The sequence below is a fragment of the Euprymna scolopes genome, chromosome 27, assembly GCF_053919585.1.
Source record: "Euprymna scolopes isolate OS-2025 chromosome 27, ASM5391958v1, whole genome shotgun sequence".
NCBI lineage: Eukaryota > Metazoa > Mollusca > Cephalopoda > Sepiida > Sepiolidae > Euprymna > Euprymna scolopes.
This window is the reverse complement of record NC_136508.1, coordinates 84,548,417-84,569,474: the sequence shown is the minus strand read 5'-3', so window position 1 is coordinate 84,569,474 and position 21,058 is coordinate 84,548,417. Positions and strand designations below refer to the sequence as shown.

The window sequence follows — 21,058 nt, the reverse complement described above, 5'->3', positions numbered from 1 at the left end:
ATTGAATGGCTGCGGAAATCCAACTAGAATATGATTAAGAACTCTAGGCTCATGCCACATCCGGAAGAAAGATTCGGACCTCCAAAGGGATTAATTCCATTGATGGTTATCATGTAGCAGAATAAGGCAAAGGTGTTGGCAGTGATGGATAACCATGAACATAGACACATTCACGGTAAATGTAGATGTTTGTGATGTTAAGATACACCAATGGGTCCAAAAAAGAACATATCTCCAAGTACGAGTCCACAAGACCCTGTTGCCATACCAGATTGGAAATCGATGGGAAGAAACACTGTCTGACAAATCTTGGGTTTAAATTGTATGTGGCTCGCCTTATCATGAAGGCCATAGTCACCAGGAGGAAGCTGTGGACCATGCAATATTGTCTTACATCGATGATATCTTTGTTGATGAAAACACCATGCCCACATTGAGATGTTCAGAAAACATTTAGATGATTTGGATTTGGGAGATGGCCCACATGTGCTGGGATTGACAGTTTCAAGAGAGCACAGTGTCTTGCATTGACAGCAAGGAAATGCGGTCCCAGAAGTTCCCATTATTGTCATTCGATGAACCATATATTCCTTGTGTGGATGGCTTGTTAGAAGCCTCGCAGTATGGGCATGGCTGTTTGTGGAATGCAGAATAATCAAAAGCAGTGCTAGTTTGATCACAAACAGTTGAGATGACAAGGTAGCAAACCCCCTACTCATGCATACGATGTGAAAGATTGTGGATGCATTAAAATGAAATGATCCAGCTTGTGAAGAATGGCGCATGGACGGTCTGTAACTGAATGAATGAGTTGATGCAACTGGGATGGAATTCGAAAGACATGGGACTGTGTTGGAGAACGCTTGTTGGCTGCAACTTGAGAATGATGCACAACATATTAATTTGGCCAAACTGGATGCCATGTTGAAGGGCATTAACTTAACATTTCAAATGGCAGACAAAGATGTTGCACATAAAAACAGACTCTGGATTTGTATACAATTTGGTGTCGGACACTCTCAGTTGGAATGCACTACTTCACTGTGATATAACAGTTAGTACATCAGCTGTAGATCTCACACAACGGAAACCATATTGCATGTCACTGAGCAAATTATTTTTGCTGAGATGGTTGACCACTTCTCTGTTTCTCACAGATTCCAGCAACAGAAGACTGATTGATCTGTACTGACAAGGAGATGACAGATCTTTTTAAATACGGGGCAGACTGATGAAGTTTTCCAGGATGTTGGGAAGCATTTCTCCTTAATGCAACATTTAAACAGCTTTGTAAGTATGGGATCTAGTTCTGATTGAAGCTTTGTGAGCACTATTACTGGAATACCGTCAAGGTCAGTTGCTTTACTAGAATCAAGTTTTTTTATAAGCTTGGCAACATCATGCACAGATATTTGTATGTCACATAGTGTGTTTTCAGTCACGGGAGGAGATACTGGAGGTAAGCGACCATGATCATAAAGGGTAGAACTTGCAGCAAAGTTCTTTGCAAAGAGTTTTACTAACGAAATTATCTCAGGTTCATTAATGATTGTAGGGATGGAGCACATGCTTCTATTCTGGAACCTGTTTGTTATTTGTGAAACCTAGTGGGAACCAAGTTGCTGCTCAGCTGCTTTAAACTTAAAATACCGAGCATACAAATCTCTTGCATATTTTATTACTTTTTTACAATGGTTGCTGGCAGCCCTAAAAGTGACTTTTGTTTCAGAACATCTATGACATTGGAAGCAATGGAAAGAGCACATTCTGGAATAAACTATGACTGGCTGTTGGGCTTTTGCTGGAATTTCTTGGAAAGTATGAAGTGGTCTATACTGACAATTAACCATTCAGTTAGGTCACATCCTATAGAGGACATATTCTTTTTGAACATGGAGTGCAGAGGTATATCTGATATAAATGTTCAGAAGTTATCCCAATCAGACATGGAGTATTGATATACAATACAATGGAGAGGTACATCTGAGGGTTTATTACATTTTGTTTTTATCTTAACCGAGACAACTGAGTGATCAGAAGATCCCAATGGAGACAGAACAGAGGATGAGTACATTTCTTGGCAAGTTGAAAGAAAAAAGCCAAGGAGGCTTGGATATTGTCTGTTGGCGTCGGGTTCGCAAACAATCTGTGTTAGGTCATAGGCAATTGAGAAATCATGACAGCACTTCCCATCATTATCCATCTCGTTTTAGTGGACTAGCCATTATACATTGTGAACATTGAAGTCTCCGCAGATGTGAATGTTAGCCAGGGAATTGGCAGACAGAATGTGGTCAATTTTCTCAGAGATACTCTCAGTGATAATAACTCTTTTATTATGGGGAGAGGGAGATAGAGGACAAATATGAACTCGGTACTGTGAGCAAGTGCTACTCTGAAGCATATATTAGGAAAATTTGGATCTTCTCTAGAGATGTCCCTATCACATGGAAAGCCATCTTTAATGTAGGTATATATTTCATACCCATGACAATTTTGAGGGTTATATTTTGATGTAAAATTTTAGTGTCCTTTAATCACAAATGCATCTAGTGAAACAGCCGATTCAATGTCAGTTTTGTACATGAACAATAAGTCGTTTAGTGTCTTGCAATTGGATTTCAATCTCTGGAAGGTTGGAATGTAGATTTCTGATGTTAGAGAAGGCAGCCTGTTAGTGGGGATCTACATTAGGAGTTGGAGTTCTGGGTTTAATCTTGTTTTGTTTCTTGAGATTTTTCATTTTTGAAGATTGAGATATATGGAAAAAGTCGGGAGAGTTATTAGAGTGGAGAAAAAAAAAGGAACAAAAATGATTTTTGCAACCATGTAAAGGAAAAGACATAACATTACCCACTAATATGGCATTGAGAGGCTCCCACCAGAAGTTACTGCATGGTTCAGAATCCATTCACCAAATGTCAATACAGCAGCCCCAGAAATTTGCACCTACTGATAGTTTGGCCTCCTTGGAGGTTAATCAAAGATTCGGATTACTGATTATGAGACGGATAACTTCAGCTCAGGTAAAGCTTTTACCTCCAGCACCCTTATTAGTGACATGACCACAAGGATAGAAATAGGAAGAGAAAATAAGGACAATAAGGATAAGGAAAATAGGCCCCTATTCTGTATGAGTTCACATCGCTAGTGACAATTATATCAAGCTTTGGGCCATAGTCCATAAGGAATAGATCTGACATCAGGGTTTTCTTTATTTTATCGAATGCCGCCTATTGCATTCAGATGTCTATTTCAACAGTTCATCCATTTTTTTTAGTAGCTCGTTCAGTGTTGCTTGTAGGTCGTGCATATTGGAAATGAATGTCTAGTAATAGTTCACGAGTGCCCCCCCCCAAATTTTGTAATTCAGTAATATTTTTGGAGTGGGTATATAGTGTATAGCTGTTGCTCTTTTTTTATCTGCTCTTCTACTGATTTTATCTATTAAGTGTCTTAAAAACTTTATTTCTTCCATGAAGAAATCACACTTTGGTTTTTTTACTTTAATTCCCAAATCCTCTATTCAAGAGAATACTTTGTGGACATGTTCTCAATGATGTTTTCTAGTTTCACTTATATATTATTGTGAAATAAATGTCTCTGAACATAGTATCCATAATTTCTTGAAAAAATGGTGGGTGCTATCTTGACTCCAAAAGTTAACCTTTTGAATTTGAATAACCTCTTGTGGATGTTCATACAAAGCAACTTCGAGCTATTTTTCTCAACCAGAATTTGTAGGTATGCATCACTCAAATCTTTCTTCTGTTTAGTTCAGTGAAAACTTCTCCACATCTAGAAAGTGGGTAATGGTAGTCTTTTAGTACTGAGTTCAAACCCGCAAGCATGGATTTCTTTTCAGTTCTTTTTGAGATAGACGGTAGGGGCTGGCCATTGACCGAATTCAACCTTTGAAAGGATGCTGGGTTTTTCAAGTATTTCAAGCTCCTCATTACAATGAGGCAAACGGTATTTGTACATTTCTTTTATTTCTTGAGTACATGTTGTGTATTCTCTGTAAGTTCGAATACGGCAGTTCATTTTCCCAGACCAGCTGAGAAAATTTATGTCCATAGATTTTTTGGCAAATGTATTTATAGGAGAATCTTATAAATTTTTTCGATATTTGTCGTATGAAAGGTCGAACTTTAAAACGATACTGATCTTGGTAAAATCCGTCGCCTCTATTGAAAGTTTAAGGAAGACATGCAAACAGATATACATACATACATTTATATATTGGTAACTAAAATTTTCGACCCAAACTGATGAAAAAGCTTGCCCTATCTCTGAATACCCTTTATGTAAAATTTCTAATGTTTAGACCAGAAATTGTCTGAGTAATTTGGAAGAGACCGCAGAGGTCAATTTTTTAAAACTTTGACCCCTATTATGACCCCTTAAAATTTATTGTTTTGGGCTCAAATCAAGATATTAAGTTAGATCCATGTTCAAGGAACCTATATCTAAAATTTCAAGTGCGTAGACCTAAATTGTCGGAGGAGTTTGGTAGAGTTCTCAAAGGTCATACATAATAACTCCGTCAATTTTTAGTCTACAGACTCGAAATTTGATATACAGGGTATGGAGATTTGGGAAAATCTTTGTAATCCATTTTCGGTCAGAAATTTGGCTGTTATTCAGAAATAGGGCAAGCTTTTTAATCGGTTTGGGTCGAAAATTTTTAGCTACCAATATATAAATGTATGTATGTATGTTTGCATGTCTGCCTAAAACTTTTGACAGAGGCGACGAATTTCCACAAGATCAGTATCGTTTTGAAGCTTGACCCTTCAGACGACATATACCGAAAAATTGACTAGAAACATTAATTTCTTCACCCTCAACTGGCCCCTTTTCTACAGGGAGCGGTCACTTTTTTCACCGATATTTTTGAAAGTCTACCCCTCTTTTCGATTGTCTAGCCTTAATTTAAACCTACGTGACTTCCGGTTTGGCGGTGGTCATAACAGCAAAGACGTCACGTTTTTTCCTGTTCTTTTTCTCCTTCGCAATACTAGTTCGATGCTGCCTTCCTACTACCACTTTTTTCTTTTTTGGTCAACACTCACCTTAAAACACCCGAGCAACGCCGGGCACTCATGCTAGTACAATAATAAAAACGAAAAAATGATGTTGCTTCTCTTTTGGTGGCGAAAAACAAGTTAAACAATTTGATTGATGCTAAATCTTGGATCTGGTAATTTTTAAGATGAGGATTGTTAAGTTGTATTATTTGTTATTATTTGTTATTATTTTTATTATTTGCTATTATTTGTATCATTTGTCATTATTTTTATTATTTGTTATTATTTTTATTATTTGTTATTTATATAATTTGTTATTATTTTAATTATTTTCTATTATTTGTATAATTTGTTATTATTTTTATTATTTGTTATTATTTGTATTATTTGTTATTATTTGTATTATTTGTTATTATTTGTTATTATTTGTATTATTTGTATTATTTGTTATTTTTGTATTATTTGTTATTTTTGTATTATTTGTTATTATTTGTATAATTTGTTATTATTTGTTATTATTTGTATTATTTGTTATTATTTGTATAATTTGTTATTATTTTTATTATTTGTTATTATTTGTATTATTTGTAATGATTTGTTATTATTTTTATTATTTGCTATTATTTGTATTATTTCTTATTATTTGTTATTATTTGTTATTATTTGTTATTATTTTATTATTTGTATTATTTGTTATTATTTGTATTATCTTATCATTTTTATCATTTTTATTATTTGTATTATTTGTATTATTTGTTATTATTTGTATTATTTGTATTATTTGTTTTATTTGTATTATTTGTTTTATTTGTATTATTTGTATTATTTGTTTTATTTGTTATTATTTGTATAATTTGTTATTATTTTTATTATTTGTTATTATTTGTATTATTTGTCTTATTTGTTTTATTTTGTATTATTTGTTATTATTTGTATTATTGTTATTATTTGTATTATTTGTATTATTTGTTTTATTTGGTATTATTTGTTATTATTAGTATTATGTGTTATTATTTGTATTATTTGTATTATTTGTATTATTTATTATTATTTGTTATTATTTGTATTATTTGTATTATTTTTTATTATTTGTATTATTTTTATTATTGGTTTTATTTGTTATTATTTGTATTATTTGTATTATTTGTTATTATTTGTATTATTTGTTATTATTTGTATTATTTGTTATTATTTGTTATTATTTGTTATTATTTGTATTATTTGTTATTATTTGTATTATTTGTTATTATTTGTATTATTTGTTTTATTTGTATTAGTTGTATTATTTGTTATTATTTGTTATTATTTGTTATTATTTGTATTATTTGTTATTATTTGTATTATTTGTATTATTTGTATTATTTGTATTATTTGTTTTATTTGGTGTATTTGTATTATTTGTATTATTTGTTTTATTTGTATTATTTGTATTATTCATATTATTTGTTTTATTTGTATTATTTGTATTATTTTTTATTATTTGTATTATTTGTATTATTTGTTTTATTTGTATTATTTGTATTATTTTTTATTATTTGTATTATTTGTATTATTTGTTATTATTTGTATTATTTGTTATTATTTGTATTATTTGTAATTATTTGTATTATTTTTATTATTTTTATTATTTGTTATTATTTGTTATTATTTGTTATTATTTGTATTATTTTTATTCTTTGTATTATTTGTTATTATTTGCATTATTTGTTATTATTTGTTATTATTCGTATTATTTGTATTATTTGTTATTATTTGTTATTATTTGTTATTATTTGTTATTATTTGTATTATTAGTTATTATTTGTTATTATTTGTATTATTTGCTTTTATTCGTATTATTTGTTATTATTTGTTATTATTTGTCTTATTTGTTATTATTTGTTATTATTTGTATTATTTGTCATTATTTGTCATTATTTGTTATTATTTGTTATTATTTGAATTATTTGCTTTTATTCGTATTATTTGTTATTATTTGTTATTATTTTTCTTATTTGTTATTATTTGTTATTATTTGTATTATTTGTTATTATTTGTTATTATTTGTATTATTTGTATTATTGGTTATTATTTGTTATTATTTGTATTATTTGTTATTATTTGAATTATTTGTTATTATTATTATTTGTATTATTTGTAATATTTGTTATTATTTGTATTATTTGTAATTATTTGTTATTATTTGTATTATTTGTTATTATTTGTATTATTTGTTATTATTGTTATTATTTGTTATTATTTGTATTATTTGTTATTATTTGTATTATTTGTTATTATTATTATTTGTATTATTTGTAATATTTGTTATTATTTGTATTATTTGTTATTATTTGTTATTATTTGTATTATTTGTTATTATTTGTATTATTTGTTATCATTTGTTATTATTTGTTATTATTTCTTTTATTTGTAATATTTGTATTATGTGTTATTATTTGTTATTATTTGTATTGTTTGTTATTATTTGTGCTTATTTGTTATAATTTGTTATTATTTGTTATTATTTGTTATTATTTGTTATTATTTGTATTATTTGTTATTATTTGTATTATTTGTTCTTATTTGTTATTATTTTTTATTATTTGTATTATTTGTTATTATTTGTTATTATTTTTTATTATTTGTATTATTTGTATTATGTATATTATTTGTATTATTTGTATTATTTGTTAGTATTTGTTATAATTTGTATTAATTGTTATTATTTGTATTATTTTTTATTATTTGTATTATTTGTTATTATTTGTTATTATTTGTATTATTTGTTATTATTTGTTATTATTTGTATTATTTGTATTATTTGTTATTATTTGTTATTATTTGTATTATTTGTTATTATTTGTTAATATTTGTATTATTTGTTATTATTTGTTATTATTTGTTATTATTTTATTATTTGTATTATTTTTTATTATTTGTTATTATTTGTATTATTTTATTATTTGTATTATTTGTTATTATTTGTTATTATTTGTATTAGTTGTATTATTTGTTATTATTTGTTATTATTTGTATTATTTGTATTATTTGTATTGGATATAATTTGTTATTATTTGTTATTATTTGTTATTATTTGTATTATTTGTATTATTTGTTCTTATTTTTTATTATGTGTATTATTTGTTATTATTTTTTATTATTTGTAATTTTTTGTATTATTTGTACTATTTATATTATTTTATTGTTTGTATTATTTGTTATTATTTGTATTATTTGTTATTATTTGTATTATTTGTTATTATTTGTTATTATTTGTATTATTTGTTATTATTTGTATTATTTGTTATTATTTGTTATTATTTGTATTATTTGTATTATTTGTTATGATTTTTTATTATTTGTATTATTTGTATTATTTGTTATTATTTGTTATTATTTGTATTATTTGTTATTATTTGTATTATTTGTTATTATTTGTTATTATTTGTATTATTTGTTATTATTTGTATCATTTGTTATTATTTGTTATTATTTGTTATTATTTGTATTATTTGTATTATTTGTTATTATTTGTATTATTTGTATTATTTGTATTGGATATTATTTGTTATTATTTGTTATTATTTGTTATTATCAGTTATTATTAGTATCATTTGTTATTATTTGTTATTATTTGTATTATGTGTTCTTATTTGTTATTATTTGTTATTATTTGTATTATGTGTCATTATTTGTTAGTATTTGTTATTATTTGTTGTTATTTGTATTATTTGTATTATTTGTTATTATTTGTATTATTTGTTATTATTTGTTATTATTTGTTATTATTTGTATTATTTGTATTATTTGTTATTTTTTGTTATTATTTGTATTATTTGTATTATTTGTTATTATTTGTATTATTTGTATTAATGGTAATATTTGTTATTATTTGTATTATTTGTATTATTTGTTATTATTTGTATTATTTGTATTATTTGTTATTATTTTTATTATTTGTATTATTTGTATTATTTGTTATTATTTGTTATTATTTGTATTATTTGTTATTATTTGTATTATTTGTAATTATTTGTTATTATTTGTATTATTTGTTATTATTTGTATTATTTGTATTATTTGTTATTTTTTGTTATTATTTGTACTATTTGTATTATTTGTTATTACTTGTTATTATTTGTATAATTTGTATTATATGTTAATATTTGTTATTATTTGTATTATTTGTTATTATTTATTATTATTTGTATTATTTGTTATCATTTTTTATTATTTGTATTTTTTGTATTATTTGTTATTATTTGTTTTTTATTTGTATTATTTGTATTATTTGTTAGTATTTGTTATTATTTGTATTATTTGTATTATTTGTATTGGATATTATTTGTTATTATTTGTTATTATTTGTTATTATCAGTTATTATTAGTATCATTTGTTATTATTTGTTATTATTTGTATTATGTGTTCTTATTTGTTATTATTTGTTATTATTTGTATTATGTGTTATTATTTGTTAGTATTAGTTATTATTTGTTATTATTTGTATTATTTGTATTATTTGTTATTATTTGTTATTATTTGTATTATTTGTTATTATTTGTTATTATTTGTTATTATTTGTATTATTTGTTATTTTTTGTTATTATTTTTATTATTTGTATTATTTTTATTATTTGTATTATTTGTATTAATGGTAATATTTGTTATTATTTGTATTATTTGTTATTATTTGTTACTATTTGTATTATTTGTATTATTTGTTATTATTTGTATTATTTGTATTATTTGTTATTATTTGTTATTATTTGTATTATTTGTTATTATTTGTTATTATTTGTATTATTTGTTATTATTTGTATTATTTGTATTATTTGTTATTATTTGTTATTATTTGTATTATTTGTATTATTTGTTAATGTTTGTTATTATTTGTATTATTTGTATTATTTGTTATTATTTGTTATTATTTGTATTATTTGTATTATTTGTATTATTTGTTATTATTTGTTATTATTTGTATTATTTGTATTATTCGTTAATATTTTTTATTATTTGTATTATTTGTATTATTTGTTATTATTGGTTATTATTTGTAATGTTTGTATTATTTGTTATTATTTGTTATTATTTCTATTATTTGTATTATCTGTTATTATTTGTATTATTTGTATTATTTGTATTATTAGTTATTATTTGTTATTATTTGTATTATTTGTTATTATTTGTTATTATTTGTATTATTTGTTATTATTTGTTATTATTTGTATGATTTGTATCATTTGTTATTATTTGTATTATTTGTTATTTTTTGTATTATTTGTATTAGTCGTTAATATTTTTTATTATTTGTATTATTTGTATTATTTGTTATTATTTGTTATTATTTGTATTATTTGTATCATTTGTTATTATTTGTATTATTTGTATTATTTGTTATTATTTGGTATTATTTGTATGATTTGTATCATTTGTTATTATTTGTATTATTTGTTATTATTTGTATTATTTGTATTAGTCGTTAATATTTTTTATTATTTGTATTATTTGTATTATTTGTTATTATTTGTTATTATTTGTATTATTTGTATTATTTTTATTATTTGTTATTATTTGTTATTATTTGTATTATTTGTTATTTTTTGTTATTATTTGTTATCTGTATTATTTGTTATTATTTGTATTATTTGTTTTATTCGAACTATTCTCATTTTAGAGCTTAGTCCTAAAACATGTCCGCCAATGTGAACTTCAATCGTCCTTGTGTGTTTTTTCGACCTCAATAAACTCAAGAACTTACAGGATTTCGAACAGTGCTCTATATTAAATCAACGAAGTTAGCTTGACCTCGTTCTATAAGCGGACGATACTAAGAATACAATTACGATTTACTTTTACTCGGTCATGACTGATAGAGTGAGAGAAAAATAATGGTTTCCGTTTGAAATTGCATGTGAATTACTGATTTCGACATAAATAGTCCTAAATTTGATAAGATGAACCTGGAGAAGATCGGAGGTTACATCGACAGACACGTCGTGAGAATAGCATCTAAGATCCAAGATGAGAAGTGTAGTTTGAATAATCCAAAGTAATACGAAGGAACTCTTGATCCTTATAATCCATATTTTTGATCGATCGTTAACTTTGCTCCTTTTCTCTCCCTGTTTCTCTCTTTTTTACTGACGGTCTGATTTCTCCCAAACTCCAGAAATGTCAGCACTTTCACGTCAGGTGAGTTTTACAATTAGCTAACCAATTACACACCGTGTCACATTTTTTGTTAGCCTACAACTACTTAGCCCTCAAGAGCCTTGGTCTCACCTTAAAATAGACCCTTCGGCCAAGCCACAATATGCGGGTTTAGTCTTATTTTACTTTTTGTTGACAGGTAAGTGTCGCCAGGTATAGCTGATGTCTTTCGTAACTTTTCGTAACACATTGGCCTGATATTTTTACCTTTTCAAATCATGATTGAAATTTATCACTTTCAAAATTATTGTTTAATTTTCCAGTCTTCAAATCAAATATGGCAGGTACACAGATGTAAACTTTTGAAATTGTCAAATTAAATAAAAGCAAATGGTTTTCTACAATTGTCAATTTAACCAGAGACATATAACTTTTAAAATGACAATTTCAAACATGACAATTCAATTTGCTTTATTCATCATCAAAACCAATGCCCTTTCTCCGGTTGTCACTAAAACACAAAAATGACCTTTAAATTAAAATCCTTCGTTTCAAGACTTGGTGATATGTGTCGTCATAAAAGGGAGTTACCCCATTATTTTTTAATTAATTATCCCATAAATAACTTAATCAGTTAATATAACCCCACAAAATGTTCTCATAGTATCACACAAAAGCGTCCTTACTAAAATATAGAATTTTTTTTTAGGGGGGAGCCTTCTTAAATAGTCGAAGCTATAAAAGGAGAAGCAATCCAGAAATCCGTTAGTTGGCATTCTAGCAGCGATGATGCCCGAGTTTTTATTTAAACGGGAATTCCTAGTTGTACATACGTAACCTTCAAATGATCCTCATCTTCGCTTCCTAAACCATATCTCAAAGAACCTTAAGAATAAATTTCTGTTTATTTCTTCGTTTAATCACTCCCTAAAATTGATTTTTATGCCCCCGTTAACTTGACTTTTTCATCCTCATTAACTTGGATATCCGAACCGAATTGTTAACGTTCGATTCCGTCCATTTTTTTACAGCATCGGAAGACAAGTGGAAATACACTAGTTTTATGGGCATGAATATTTCCAAATCTATTCGATACTCCTACGTATTTATTCTATTAAAACTAAAACGGTCAAAAGCTTCACCACATGGTTCAGAACAAACCTTTTGTTGCGTCAAGATATATATATGAATTAGTAGATTTTGAATACTTGATAGAGGCATCTTCGAGGCTGTATTTTTATTTATATATTCATTTTTTGGCAAGCTGGATTCGCCACATTTAGTGTTTGGTATTTCCAAATAGTCACTCGTCTGGTAGTGGTCAGACTTGATAATCTAATGAGAGTCAGTGTGTTACCGTGATTATGATACATATGCATTCAGGAACACACGTATAGTCATTTCTTATACTTCTGAAAAAATAACTCATTGCTGTAGTGGTACTCAGGTCTCATAAGATCCCTTTTTCCACCACAAATAAAATAAAGTAAAATAAAAAAATTCCAACATGTGAAATAACCGGTGTTTATTTACACAAAAATAACAAATAACAAACAAATCATTTTTTAGTGTCCAAAAAGTGTGTCTGGATAGACATTTCTTGCAAATGTGAAAGTTATTGAGACTGTTCGTTGTTTTGACAAGAAAAAGCAGAGAATGTCCTTTGTTTTTTCAGCGAGAAAACAGGCTTAATTTTTGTGTGTGCTGAGAGAAATAAAGAAGGTCAATATCCTTGCGTGCGGCTGAATATTTGCATTATTCACCGTGTGTGAGCGTGCATGTTGGATAATCGTGTTTTGTCATGCTGGCGGAAAAATACGTAGCAACGGAATCGTTGACGTGAATAGAGAAGTGAGCGGTGAGTGGTGAACGCAGAGTGCGGAGCGTCAAGTGAGAATGAGTGAATTCGTTTAAGTATTTATCGATCGGCTCCCAGGCAATGTGCGAAAAAAGGTTTTGAAAATAAAATCTTTCTCTGAGTGTTGATTGGTTGAGAAGTGCACTCTTTTGTTACGTTGTATGCTTTCAACTACGTCCGCTGAACAAAAAGCATTTCAAATTTTTGTTACCCCGCAGAATTTATCTTTTGTTTTGTTTGCGCGCGTAAATGGGTTTTTATTTATTTATTTTTAGAATAAGAAGTGAATGCATTTTTTGAAAGGTGTGTTCAACCGCACAATACCAAACGCATATAATAAACTTCCACTATGAATCTTTGTAAACTAATGCATGGCATATCGCTTTTTCGAACACACAAATCAATCACTAAAGAAGTTTAATTGCTCACTTTCATCATTTTTATTGAGCTTTGTCTTCATTGTATTATTTTCTTTTTCAGGCTCTCTTTCTCTGAGCCCCCTCTCTCTACCAACTTCTAAATAATATACCTAAATATATATAATAATATATCTAAATATATATTTGTATTCATGCAAGATAGCCATTTTCTCTCTCCGCATATATCGACCATCACATAGCTCTTACCCGGTACAGATTCAGTGACTGTTTTTCATACCAGTCTAAGATATGTCCTCAACAATCAGTTCGACAGTTGTTTTGTTTCTGCCGGACTGATGTACGGTCCTCTTTAGTCCTAAGATAACCCAGGCTTTACTTTCTCCCTAAGAAGAGTTTCATTTATTGCTTATTGGCCGAGGCGCCTCTACTGGAATTTTTTGATGAGATATGATTGTTAGCATTTTTATTTCCGCGTCCAAAACCCTATAAAATACGGATTTTAGAATAAAAACATTTTAATATTTACCCAAGAGAATACATTTGTCATTAAGCGTTTGCATAAAAAGGTCGTTTATCTTATAGAAATCGCTGACCACTATTCCATGATGCGTTTCACAGTTTATTTTGCGTTTTGTACAACATAATCGTAAACCTAATCCAGCAAACCTTAACTCTAACCCTCATCACAACCGAACGCATGTCTAAATAGCAACCACAAAAGTATGACAAAAGCGCGTGAAGGCACTACGCATGGCGGTTTTGATGCAAAACTCGTTTTTCCATTATTGACAAAGCTTTGCTACAAAAGGTCCGTTTTATGTTTTTCGTAAAACCGGTATAATCTGACCGAGCAAAAATACTATGAACCCATCCATCAGATAAGCTTTGCTTTGAATTTTAGATTTCTCATCGTATAAGCGTCTCATATTTCCTTGCCTACATCGTGTCACTTGTCGGATTGTCGCACGGTTTGCTCTCACTGCTCCTGATTACATATTCCTCCTTTATATCTCCGATGCACTTATTCACCCAATGGAGAATTTAGGGTTACCTACTTTGACCTTTTCTCATTAATCATTTATAAACATTACAATGGATGGCCACAATTTTAAAACAGTTTACGCAGAAATATACTACGAATATGTATAAGATTTTGTGACCACTTCCCACGTGTGTGTATATGTGTACGTTTCTCGCTTCTGCGTGATTTACACATCCTCTTTTTTAAAATTTATTATTAATCGATTATTTATTGAAAAAAAAGCAATAGCATAAAGTACTTAAAATGACCTTCAAATCATTATTTTTCAATAATTTAAATGAAATCCACCAGAATAAATTTCTTTTTACTCATAATTAAGTCAACCATTCTAATTTAATCATTGAAAAAAAAAAATGAATTACTTCGTGACCTTTGAAAATCTTAAAGAAATTTTGAAGCATTTAAATGATTAAATAGAAAGTCATTTAAGTACTTACGTAAACCGCCGAAATATGCCGAGTTGATCAGTTAATTAAAAAGCGATAACAAACGCGCTTAGCCAATAAAAAAATAAAGCAGGTGATTTAAAAAAAAAATTGGAAGAAAAAAAGTAGTTTTTAATTATGCACAAATTTAATCCAGTCCAACCCTAACCCTAAATCCTAAAAGAATTAGTTTTAATCATGCAAAAATTTAAGCAGTTGAACCCTAACTCTAAAAAACGGTTTTCGTAAAACTTCTTATAACTTTTCTGTTTCCATTTATTTAAAAAAAAATTTTTTTAACCAATATTTATTTCTATGTTATTATATTTTATTTTTTTATTTTTTATTTGTAATTATTATTCGATAAGTGTCGCTATTTTTTTGTTTCTTAGCGTTTTTAAATTTGATCAGAGCTCTCCATATTCCGGCAGTTTACGTCAAATGTCGATCGAGCCCGAGCCAATATCACAGAGATCCGATGCGCAAAGTGCAAAAGTATCGTCATTTAAAATTTTTTACGAATCCTCCAACAATGAACGATTCAAAGTTTTGGTATCTATTTACATGTAATAATTTTATAAATAAGGATTAAAACATTATCGTAACAACAAATAATTAGAGTCATATAACAAGATGATTAACAGAAAAAAAAAACAAGTAAAGAATACAATTATTTAAAGGTTTAAAGTTGTCACAGGATTTTGAAATGTTCCGTTGGCATTTCGCAATAATTCTCCGATAGCAATATCTCCTGGATTGACTGATATCTGGTGTCGATATGTCCCAAGCCATTTGTGATCAGTAAATGACCGGACCGGATCAATAGAGAATCGATATGTACCATTATTTAACCTCTTACAAGCATTTTTCTGAATGTCCAATAAATTGCTGCAAACTTTGCATACAGCTTTGGATCTCTGTTCTCTTCGAGGATCCGGCCGAGGTAAGAGTATGTAGTGCTCGAGAATGGTTACTCTATCTTGTGCCAATTGTTCGGTGAAAGCTTGATTGTACCTTGTAAGTTCTTTTGTGAGCATATGAGAACCTGTTCTCCATACTATAGAATCAGAGGTATTATTCACATTCTCTTGGAGATGTTGCAAAACCCATTTAATAAACGGATGCTTTGGTCTGCTGGCTATAATAGCGTTGCTTACAACCATCTCCATTTTGTCGAACAGGTTAGAATGGATCCATGGCTCTTTGGATAATACTAGAGACCTCCTTCGCAAAACTGGGACAATCGATTTTAGACTTACCATATCCAAGTCAGCAAAAACGCCGCCATATTCGTAAAGGATCATGTATTTGGCTACATCCACTCTTTCGATTTCAGTTTGGTAATTGTTGAATAAATTTTGATATTCTAAGAATTTTTTTCTGACCAGCATTAAAATATCTATATCCGTCCAGAACCAGTATTTCCAATGGGGATGATTATGGTGCCAGGATAGGACCCACGGTTGGAATACCAAGTGGATCAAGGAATTTTTCCAAGACTGGTGGATTATATGCGGTATTACATCTTGGGCTGATAGACTAGAAAGATTCGTAATCAGATTCGGACCAAAACCGTGGCGGTGATTGATCCGGGTTTGATTACACTTTTGGTTATCGGAATAGTAATTTCCAAGGATGTCATTTGAAGTCTTGTAGATCTGATCCTGGAAGATAATGATCAAAACCAGAGAAAAACAGAACAGGATCATCAATTTTAACTTCATTTGATAATTGGGAAAGAAAGCCATTTTCCCCAAATAAAATAAATCATAGTTTAAAACCAAAAGTATAAATTTAATTTCAATTTTGTTATATGTTGAGTTTATTTTGATTGACTTTATTGATTGGCTTATTTGTTTGTTTGTTTTTGTTTGTTTGGTGTCTAGTATTTGTGAGTGCGTGAGTTTTGAAATCGAAGTGATTTAAATGCGTTTTCTATCGATTGATTATTACTTAAGTCTTCAACACAAGCAGAAGGCATCCTAACGTTATTCACCACAGCATGAGCCTATAACACACAACACTTCTTTCTTTAGGCAGAACTCGTCTCTCTGCCACAACTCAAAAGAACTTTCCATTTTTCTCTATTGCCAGGCAGAATTTTTATTAACAGCATTTCTTTCCAGGAACTTCCCACCTGTGGAACTGCTCGCTTGCAGACAACAATATGAACGTCTCCAAATATAATGTTAGCAAAAATGTCATAAATCATCTCCATAAGTAATGAAATTGTGTTCATGCGATTAATCATTTCAATTTTATCATAATATTGTTTATCATTAAACTAACAATCTCCCACATGAACCATTATGCTCGAGTGTCTTTTCTCCTTGATAAATGGTGACTAATCGGTGAAGATAGTTTGTGAATGCGTGATTGAGTATGATTGCAAAGTACATGTTTATTATCTGTATCTGTATGGTTGTTATATATATATATATATATATATATATATATATATATATATATATATATATGTATATATATGCCTGTCTGTATGTGTGCACGCGTTTAATTTAATTTTCACACCAACAGAGGATTGAGCAGAATGCGATTTGCGACAATTAATCTTCAAGAAAATATTTTAAAATTATATAATCTAGGTTAAATAAAAAAATGAAAGGATATTAGGCACTTCTACACTATTTGGACGAGATTTTGTAGTCGATAAATGGAGTTTTCAGATAAAAAAGCAATGGCTTCAACTGATTTTTTTGTCAATTCTAATAAGTTACCATGGTAGCTTCCAAATCATGCAGCTGAAATTACCTGAATATTACCGAAACAAAACAACTTTAATCGTGTTTAGCAGGTGAAAAAATTCTCGCCATCTTGCTTCAATCAAAATGGAAAATTACCTCCCTCTTGAACTCTCCTGTCCTTTACGATCGTTTTCATCAAATTCTATTTTTTATTTTCTTTAATACATAATTTCCTACCTCATCGATTTTCGTAATTTTTTGATATAATCATCTTAAAAATACGAGGAATACGTAGATACCATTGTTTTCATGTGAAAGTCAGTATTACGATTTCCGAAATTTCGTCCCAATAGTGTAGAAGCGTCGGATAATCTAAGCTGATCATAAAATAACATAAACTCAACCATTAACAAGAATTATTTCTACGCACAAAATTATATTCAACATATTCTATAAGCAATTATTTCTTTGACCTTTTTGATGTCAAGTTTGACACCGGTTAAATTTCCATATCATATGCCATGCCTCGTGGGTCCTTTTTTACTTTCAATTTGCCACTTTTTCATACATATCAGGGGAGATAACTTTTATTATCTAAATTTTTTCGTATTTCTTCTACGTTTATTTATTTGTTTTTGTGTTAACATAGATTCATATTCTTTATCAACGATTGATTTTAACATTTTTTTTCAACAATATTTTTGTTTACAAAAAAAGGACGATTTTTTTGTATTTAAATGGAAGTGAATAAAATGTTTTTATTGGCTAAAACATTTCGATTGGATGAAACAAAGCACACTAAAAAAAATGCAATTTCTTTGGTTATAAGAATTTCTTCTACGTTTATTTTTTTTTATCTCAACTTACTTTTTAGATTTTACGAACGCCTACGTCATTCAGATGACGTTCATCTATATTACTTATTCTCTTGGTGAAGAATTTGGATATTGCGCATGCTCCACGCTGGTTAGGATTATCCCTTAAATATATAAAATCGGTGATATGAACTTCATTTTCCATTAGTTTTGGTACAAGCGAAAATAAAGATATATTCTAAATCCTTAAGTTCGTCTTTAGTGAATGTATGGTTCACAATATATTCGTTAGCTAGGAAATTCATTCTGCCATTTTCTTTTATTTATAAATCATCAAAACTTGAATTCATATATTATAGATAAAAAAAATAAACGTAGAAGAAATACTAAAAAATTGAGGTAAAATGATCGCTATTCACATAGCTTAAAGCAAAAAAAAAAAAAAAAAAAAAAAAGTGTAACATAGCGCAGACGGCTATATGCAAATACCGAGCCGTGAGCGAAGTAACGTCACGGTAAGAAAAAAGATTATAAAAAGGAGAGAGCATGTTCGAGAAGTCGATCACATTAAAGATTTGTATCGGATTCGAGAGCACGTTCCAGAATACGGTCACGTGAGGAACGTCACAACGGTAACGAGCGAATGGGTAAATAAATATCGTTGTTGCACGAAAAAGAAAGTTCGAGTCATTCTTTGTCTTAGTCTCCCTTGCGACGTAGACCGCTACAACGTGTTGGATAACGTTACAAAGGCACCCATGTATGTGCCAAGTTTAGTTGAAATTAAAGCAGTAGTTTTGTGCGTCTATACTAAACAGACAATTCTTTTGATTTATGATCGTTTAGGAAAAAATATGTTCCATAGTGAACATATAGAACGATATCTTGATTTTTTAACTTCGATTATTAACCATATAAACTTCGAATCAAACCTATATCATTTTCGTCTCCAATAATTCGAGTGTGTCGACTTTGTCATCTTAAAATAAATCCATTGTAAAATGTATATCCGAAAATTATACAACATTCTACAATTTCTCAAGTGGTTTCCCGTCGAAGCATCAACCAATTTACATTTTTGTCTGTATGGCCGGGTTGACAAACATCGATATTGTTTTGCGTTTCAACTGAAATAGAGAAAAGAAACAAATATATATATGCATGTGTATTAGTTTTATATTGATTGTTTTATTTAAAATGTTTCGGTTGATGAAATCTACGGCCGTCTTCAAATGCATCTTGACGTTGAACTTGGAAATCTTTATGTCGAACTTGGGAAATTGTTCGGAATTTCGAACTGAACCCAAGGAAGTAGACTGTTACCATTGCGCCAACCATGACAAGGTAATTTACATTATTTTTAGTTATGGCTTCAACCTCATGGACTGTCATTTAGAATGACTTATTAACCAATGCTTTTAATCTTTAGGCCATGTGGATAATTTTTGTTTGATTTTTAGGAACTTTCAAGCTAATCTTGTTTAGATGTAATAGTATCATTACTTATTACTAGAGAATTACTCTATCTATTATATTAGATGTGAGTTAATCATGTTTTTCCCCATAAGCCATTCTTCTTGTATCCTTTAATTACATAAAACGCATGTTACAATAATGCTTGGTTCTGAGATTAACTCATGTTGAAAGAAATCATGTTTTAATTTTTATAATTAGCCGTAAGTTATAATTAATTGAACAAGTCAACCATCTATCTTTTAGGGAAAGGGTGGCTCTCTTTTCTCTGAGTCGTTATTCAATTTACGTACGAGTTATGTAATCACGTCATTGGATTACATAATATTTTATTTCATATTTCAATTTTAAAAGTGATTTTTACGTTGAGTTTAAAATCGTCAACATTTTGTTTTATTTATTTTCATTATTTAAAATTGTTGTCAGCGAAGATTCGTGTACGAAGAGAGAGAGAGAGAGAGAGAGAGAGAGAGAGAGAGAGAGAGAGAGAGAGAGAGAGAGAGAGATTTCACTTACACAGACGATCTGTGTGAAAACATAAATGAAAAAAAGGAAAGGGAAAGACTATAAAGAAAGAAAGAAAAAGCAAACAGCTATTCAAAGAGAAAGAGAAGACACGTTTCTCTGCATGCGCGTGCGAAAACAATACTCTAAAGACAGAGGAAGTGAGAAAGATTCATATAGGCAGCATGTATGCGAAAAGTTATGGACCATAAAAAAAAGAAGAAGAAGAAGAAGAAGAAGAAAATTTAATATTTTCAATATCGTAATTTGTAGCTCGAAAGTAATATTTAAATTATTGTTATTAAATTCTCCATTATTTTAGGAAATATCAATTTTTAATTCCTAAAACTAAGCTTTTAAAAAAATCTTAACTAAATTAACTTTATCGGAAATTTATTTTCCATACAAAATTTTTGTATGGGCTAAAAGTCATATTTTTATTCAATATTAACATGTAAAACATGCTGTGTACAAAGAAATTTAATTAACTCTTAAACCATAATTGTTGCAATTACTTGCTTTAGGAATTATAATTTTGTTCTGACAAAAGAAACGAGCAACACTAAAAACATCAGCGACGTTTGAAATGATTACTGAGTGTTACGACCTTCAGTTAAAAAAATTATTCACTTTTGATTTCTAAATTTATATTTTAATTAATCACTATTCAAAATCGGCGTCGATTAATTTTTTTTTTAA

General features: G+C 28.4%; 1 protein-coding gene across 1 annotated transcript; it reads right to left on the bottom strand.

The window, feature by feature from the left end:
* Positions 1–15,539: 15,539 nt before the first annotated feature.
* On the bottom strand, positions 15,540–16,613 carry LOC145248724 (uncharacterized). Its single transcript, XM_080110375.1, has one exon. The coding sequence runs from the start codon at positions 16,611–16,613 to the stop codon at positions 15,540–15,542; it is 1,074 nt and encodes a 357-aa protein (XP_079966501.1).
* Between the last annotated feature and the right edge of the window lie 4,445 nt (positions 16,614–21,058).

Coding starts and splice junctions, on each gene's coding strand:
- LOC145248724 (XM_080110375.1), bottom strand. CDS start 16,613: ATGGCTTTCTTTCCCAATTATCAAATGAAGTTAAAATTGATGATCCTG.